We start from the raw sequence: 7,626 nt of genomic DNA, 5'->3' as shown, positions 1-7,626 counted from the left end.
AGGTTCCAGTTATGACCATTACGCGTTGAATTTCAAAATGACACCTGCCTAACTTTTATAAGAAAGCTGTAAGGAATCAACCTGCCAAATTTCAGGCTTCCACCTACACGGGAAGTTGCAGAATTAGTGATGAGTCAGTCAGTCAGTGAGGGCTTTGCCTTTTATTAATTAGTATAGATATTTATTTACAACAGGCAGACTAGTTAATAGTGCAATCCCATATAAAGAGCAGACTGGGTTAGAATCTCAATCCCATCATGGTCTGTTGCATTTAAGATAATCAGTTTTCTTCTACTAGACTTGTGTGTTTCTATTAGATTCTCCAATTAAAAGGTGTACGAGTGTGTGAAGAAGTGCACACCCTGCAAAGGACTTGCACCTAATGCAGCTAGTGTGAGCTCTGGCATAAGATATATACAGTATATTCATGGCATTCATAGTCCGAATCACAATCTGATTGTATGGGTGGTTACCTACCAGGTAACGCTTGTGGTTGGTCAGCAAGTCGGCTAACATCTGCCACAGTGCCCTCTTTCAGTTGCGAGAAGCAGTTCATAGAATGGTTGAAATAGTTTTACTGTCAAATAATGCAAAGAGTACGTGACACGTGTTTCGCCCTAATTCTGGGTTCATTAGGCTTACACACTCACTGCATCCCCTCTCGGGAATCGAACCTCGAACATCATCGCCAGAGGCAAAGCCACTAACGCTGCACTACGGCGTGTGGTTCGTTCATTTGACAGGCACCGTGGTGGATGTTAGCCGACTTGCTGACCAACCACAAGCGTTACCTGGTAGGTAACTACCCATACAATCAGATTGTGATTCAGACTATGAATGCCATGAATGTAATTACCCCGATCTAGCGCAACGTTAGGGGCTTCGCCTCTGGCGCTGACGTTCGAGGTTCGATTCCCAAGAGGGGATGCAGAGAGTGTGTACGCCTGATGAGCCCAGAATTAGGGCATTACTTGACAGTAAAACTATTTCAATATATGTATAAAATATATATTTCTAAAAAACACAATGTGTAGCCACCTTTAACTGTATAGTTTTAATTTGTACAGCATGTAGAGCTCATGGATTCTTTTGCTTGTTTTTCCGCAACAGGTACTGTGTGCAATATAAGATAGAGACACTGTCTGATCATTGCACTCATGAAAGCCGCCCCTTTGCACGATGGATGCAGTATCTGCGTGAGGGCTTTACAGTGTGCGTTTTCTGCCAGCCTCCTGCATTGAACATGGACTACCAAGCTTGTCAAGGAGATGGTGCCAATTTTGATGGGTATTCACAAATGTCTCTCTTTTAAGGACGTGCATTTTTGGAGGTTTTCTAATAAATAAAAAAACTATTCTAGCATTTTAATAATGAAACTATAAAGTAATAAAATTTTTCTTATTAGTCTTAATATGAAATGATACACTGCACTCCATGAGCAGTTCTCAATTTTTGCCTAAAATAAGGCTTTGTAGCTCCATCTCTAAACAGTAAACTTAAAAGACTGAAGGCCAATGGAGACGTGCATCAGCCATACACAGGATTGCTGCACCCTTCTGTATATGCAGTTGCGATGAGCATATGATGGAAAATTTGAAAAAATACTTCAGTTGACAAAATTTGGGGTTATTACAAACATTTTAATAAGAAGTTAAACTATTGTGGGAAGTTTAATACATATTTTCGACAACAGATGTGGCTGTGCCCTACTGCCCCTTAATCCAGAAATACCACTGATGCCGCCAATGTAACGCACAACTTTCAGATAAAAGAGGAAATTGAACTGCCTGGAGAAAAACAATGCAAACATCTATAAAACTTGTAAGCTCCACACACAAGTTCTCAACAGATTTAAGACAGCAATAGTCACCAATGTACTAATTAAAAATCTTTTACATAATTAATGAGATAATATTGTGCTTGCACTGAAACAAACCCAAATGCATCTCTCTTTATTGTAGGAATGAAACCCTGCAATGGCAAGCAGTTGGCAATACCAAATGTCGTGGAACATGGAGGAAGGTCAGAAGAGTGGAACAGTGCTCATGTCCAGTCGTGCACAGCTTTCTTTTTACTTGAATACATCCAATACATTACTTGTTAAGTGCCTAATGTTGCATATAAATAAATGCACTGTATATTTTTTCCCAGCTAATATAAATATGATCCTGTAAGCTACAAACATTTAAAAAAATGTGCACTTACTAATCGTAAGCAAGCCGTGGAAGCTGAACAGATGGTTGGCACACCTTTTGTATCAGGTGCCATGTGTTACACTAAACTTTATTATCCCATAAAGGGAAATTCAGTTAGCCATGTGTGGTAGAAGATAATTAAAAAATCTAGTATTGGACAAGAAAAAAAAATATATACATTAAGTCACAGGGAAAAAAAAAAGATTATCGTAGATAACATTTGAAAAACTGCTCCACTCATTTGTTGAAGTTAATCTGTTGTTGAACAGCCTCATTTCTAAAAGGTACAAATTCTAATATTGTTATTTTTAATGTACATGATGGGATCTTATTTTTCAAAAATCTAAAACATTTTACTGTACTGATGACAAGTAGAATCTTTGGGGATTTAATAATGCTTTAATTATCTGCTTATAGCTGTTAACCTCAACTGTTCCACACACATTTTATCAGCCCCATTGTCATGTTTAAAAGGCAGAAAACGACGGCAGTTTCCTAAAACACAGATATAGAACATTTGTAAATGGAACAGTTATTCATTTCAGAAAAATGTGATTTTGTTGATATGGAATAACTGTAGTCATGGAATGATTTGGTAATGGATCATTAACCAGGATTCACCAGTATTTTAGGATGCAACTTGCTCGATTAATACTTAATTTTGGGGTTACTTACTTTTTCTTTCTACTTCAGCTTCCTCACTTCAATTATGTTGTTAGTGTATAATTTTAACAAGATCTGAAGATTTATTGTTAAAAAACCTGACTGGCAATAAGAACAAGTACATATACCAAGGTAGTAACAAATAGTATTAGCAAAAAAGAAATAGTAAATGAGAAGCATCTTCCAACTGTAGAAATGTGTGAAGATCAAGATTCTGGATTCCAATGAAATATTCTGTAGCAGTTCCACTTATGAACATCTAGGGCTTTTTTGCAAAAATGGGAGAGATTAGAACCACAAGTTACTTGGGTTATTGAGGAACCATACAAAACGCAGAAAGACAAAAGTCCACAACAGAATGTGGTTAGAGTGGGGTGAGGGAATAAACCAAACAGCAAGAACATTTAAGCATTAGAAAAGCAATATGAAAGAAGACACTTCATAAAATGCAATCTAGTCAAGGCTTTTCAGTTTAGTAACAAATATTTCTGCTTTTACAGTGCATTACAAACAAACATTTTTATGGCACTTTAAATGTATAATGGAGAAGTCTATACATAACACAGTCCATGCCCCAAGATACTCACTGATAAACTGAAGTGGGCAAAATACATTTCATCTTTTGTCAGCAAGGCTCACCAGCACCACTTTTTCCTTAGATGTTTGAGGGCAGCTTTCTTTCCTCTATCTGTTCCCACAAACTTCTACAGGTGCAAAATGGGACTTCATTCTTACTCACTTAATCAAATCCAGGTATGGCACCTGCATGGTGAAACACTGCAGAGGGTGGTGAAGGTGGGACAGAGCATTACCAACACCCAGCTTAAGGACATATATAATATTTGCTGCCTTAGAAAGGATAACATTAATAAACACCTCAAGACATTCTGTATATAAGTGCCATTCTCATGTTTTCCTTCAGGAAGTGGTACATAATTGTTTGCAGTTTTTAACCCATAGATTGCTTAACACTCAATCATAAAAACAATATACTTTATCATACATTGCAAGCTATGTACACTCTTTGTGCGTTTGTGACTATTGTTATGTATTGTATTTTTGTCAACCATTCTGAGGAAACATGCAAGTAAGAATTCCATTGTACTGTAGTATGTAAACTATGTACAACAATCTTGAATTGACACTATATACAGGTAAGCATGGTGCCAACAATATCCTGATAATGGGATGCTTTCACACCAGCAGAGACCGAGAAACTTGGCTCAGCTTAAAGGAAAATGGAAGGGTGACAGTACAGGAGAATACTGCAAGCATGTGGTTTTGAGTTGGCTTTAAAAAAGAAGCTTCTACAAATATTTGTATTCCAGAAAGAAAATGGGTAAAACAAAACTGAAGCACCTCAAGTGTAAACAGATGCATGTCCTAGAATGGCCCGTTCTAACCGGTATTAACATGAAAAAAAAAAAGGCTCGCTTTGTATTTAAAAAACATTTGCAACAAGGAGAATCAAGTTTCAAATAAAAATACAGAACAACATCATATGCAAAATTAGCTGTAATCTAGCAATATTTGAAAACTTTTAAAGAGTGTACAAACTTCTGAGAAACACAGTACACAGGTGCTGGTCATAAAATTAAAAAATCATGACAAAGTTGATTTATTTCAGTAATTCCATTCAAAAAGTGAAACTTGTATATTAGATTCATTCATTACATACAGACTGATGTATTTCTAATGTTTATTTCTTTGAATGTTGATGATTATAACTGACAACTAATGGAAGTTCCAAATTCAGTATCTCAGAAAATTAGAATATCAATTAAGACCAATGCAAAAAAAGGATTTTTAGAAATGTTGGCCAACTGAAAGGTATGAACATGAAAAGTATGAGCATGTACAGCACTCAATATTTAGTTGGGGCTCCTTTGGCCTGGATTACTGCAGCAATGCGGCGTGGCATGGAGTCGATCAGTCTGTGGCACTGCTCAGGTGTTATGAGAGCCCATGTTGCTCTGATAGTGGCCTTCAGCACTTCTGAATTGTTGGGTCTGGCGTATTGCATCCTCCTCTTCACAATACCCCATAGATTTTCTATGGGGTTAAGGTCAGGGGAGTTTGCTGGCCAATCAAGAACAGGGATACCATGGTCCTTAAACCAGGTACTGGTAGCTTTGGCACTGTGTGCAGGTGCCAGGTCCTGTTGGAAAATGAAATCTACATCTCCATAAAGTTCATCAGCAGCAGGAAGCATGAAGTGCTCTAAAACTTCCTGGTAGATGGCTGCGTTGACCTTGGACCTCAGAAAACACAATGGACCAACACCAGCAGATGACATGGCACCCCAAACCATCACTGACTGTGGAAACTTTACACTGGACCTCACGCAACGTGGATTCTGTGCCTCTCCTCTCTTCCTCCAGACTCTGGGACCTTGATTTCCAAAGGAAATGCAAAATTTACTTTCATCAGAGAACATAACTTTGGACCACTCAGCAGCAGTCCAGTCCTTTTTGTCTTTAGCCCAGGCGAGACGCTTCTGACGCTGTCTCTTGTTCAAGAGTGGCTTGACACAAGGAATGCGACAGCTGAAACCCATGTCTTGCATACGTCTGTGCGTGGTGGTTCTTGAAGCACTGACTCCAGCTGCAGTCCACTCTTTGTGAATCTCCCCCACATTTTTGAATGGGTTTTGTTTCACAATCCTCTCCAGGGTGCGGTTATCCCTATTGCTTGTACACTTTTTTCTACCACATCTTGTCCTTCCCTTCGCCTCTCTATTAATGTGCTTGGACACAGAGCTCTGTGAACAGCCAGCCTCTTCAGCAATGACCTTTTGTGTCTTGCCCTCCTTGTGCAAGGTGTCAATGGTCGTCTTTTGGACAACTGTCAAGTCAGCAGTCTTCCCCATGATTGTGTAGCCTACAGAACTAGACAGAGACCATTTAAAGGCTTTTGCAGGTGTTTTGAGTTAATTAGCTGATTAGAGTGTGGCACCAGGTGTCTTCAATATTGAACCTTTTCACAATATTCTAATTTTCCAAGATACTGAATTTGTGACTTTCATTAGTTGTCAGTTATAATCATCAAAATTAAAAGAAATAAACATTTGAAATACAGTACATCAGTCTGTGTGTAATGAATGAATCTAATATACAAGTTTCACTTTTTGAATGGAATTACTGAAATAAATCAACTTTGTCATGATATTCTAATTTTATGACCAGCACCTGTATATTTACATATTCAAAATTTGCCAAAAATGCAGAAGAGTCAGTAAACCATAAAATTACGCAATCAAAAATTCTTAGAAAACACATATGTCAAGTAGGAGAACATGCAATAGTGCAACACATATTTGTAATTCAGATTAATTGGCAATTTCTTTTATATCATTTTCTACTAAACAACAATCCCAGAAACTAAACTAGTAGACAAAACCCAAAATAATGGCATCAAAGTCAAGGCAAGGTTAACATATGATCTTAAAAAAAATCCATATTACTAACCGAGAATGGTAAACCGGAAGGCACGGACCCAGGTACACAGCGATGGACGCAGGAGACATAGTGCGCAGGCGCCTACAGCGCGCGTCTCATAAACCGCAAGCGAAGTCTGATCCACCGCGAACGAAGGAGTCACGGCTCAAAAACGAAAGAGCTCAACTAACGTAAATAAGAAATGAAGCAACAACGCGCCCATAGCTAACGACTAACGACACAGCCACACAAAAAAGAGGATTCGGTGCTCACCCCAGAGTCAAACGGAAGAGGCTACGGAGGCCCCACAGGTCCACAAAGATAGTACGGAAGGCGCGGGAAAGTACGAAAGGTGCGGGCGCCTACAACGCGCTTCTGGACTAAACGTCCACACTACATAGCATGGTCCACGTGCTTCTAACACACTGCAAGCATAAACACGAGATAGTACAAAAACCCCACAGATCCGGACTCCACAACATATGTGAATCACATTACAGTAATACAATATTAACAGTACAACCACAGAAAACACAGGCTCGACACCAGACGGGTAATAAGAATAAACGAACGCTCAGTATTAAACATATGGCATCCTCACACGTCCAAACTACACAGCATATGTGAATCACATTACAGTGATGCATTACGAACAGTGCAACCACAGAAAACGCTCCTTATTAACAGTAAGTGCAAATATCCATATTACTAACGGTAAACAACGTATAACTAATGGAGACACGGTCACGGCTCCAAAACGATACAGCTCGACTAACGGAGCTACCTGGATAAAATCAATGAACGCAAGCGCCTACAACGCGCGTCTCAAATGCCGCAAGCAAAGCAGGCACGGCTCCAAAAAGAAAGAGCTCGACTGACGGATATACAAAAAGAGAGTACAGAACCCTACACGTCCACACTACACAGCATAGTCAAACCCGACATAGTACGGAAGGTGCAGGCGCCTACAACACGCTTCTAAAGCACAGCAAGCAATAACCCGAGATGGTACAGAAGCCCCAAAGATCCGGACTCCACAGCATATGTGAATCACATTACAGTAATACAATACTATATGTACTCACGGAAAGCACAAACAGAAGAGGCTTCCGCGTCCCGCCCCACAGTCAAACCAGAGAAAGTACGGAGTCCCCAAACGTCCACAAAATACATCATAGTCACACCCGAGATAGTACGGAGGGCACATGCGCCTATACACCGCAAGCGAAGGAGCCACGGCTCAGAAACGAAAGAGCTCAACTAACGTAAATAAGTGATTTTAACAGTAAGTGCAATTATCCATATTACTAACAGTAAACAATGTATAACTA

At 39.4% G+C, this 7,626-nt stretch overlaps 1 protein-coding gene across 1 annotated transcript in view; it reads left to right on the top strand.

Annotated features, from left to right (window-relative positions):
• Positions 1 to 2,952, top strand: part of LOC114653356 (somatomedin-B and thrombospondin type-1 domain-containing protein) — a 46,943-nt gene extending 43,991 nt beyond the window's left edge. Inside the window, exons 2-3 of the mRNA XM_051928748.1 lie at positions 1,053 to 1,287; positions 1,962 to 2,952. Coding sequence (XP_051784708.1) covers positions 1,053 to 1,287; positions 1,962 to 2,079 — 353 coding nt within the window. The 3' untranslated portion in view covers positions 2,080 to 2,952. The remainder of the gene's footprint in view (positions 1 to 1,052; positions 1,288 to 1,961) is intronic.
• The last annotated feature ends 4,674 nt before the right edge of the window (positions 2,953 to 7,626 follow it).

The sequence above is a fragment of the Erpetoichthys calabaricus genome, chromosome 6 (genome assembly GCF_900747795.2).
Source record: "Erpetoichthys calabaricus chromosome 6, fErpCal1.3, whole genome shotgun sequence".
NCBI classification, from domain to species: domain Eukaryota; kingdom Metazoa; phylum Chordata; class Cladistia; order Polypteriformes; family Polypteridae; genus Erpetoichthys; species Erpetoichthys calabaricus.
This window is presented reverse-complemented; position numbering and strand designations above follow the sequence as displayed.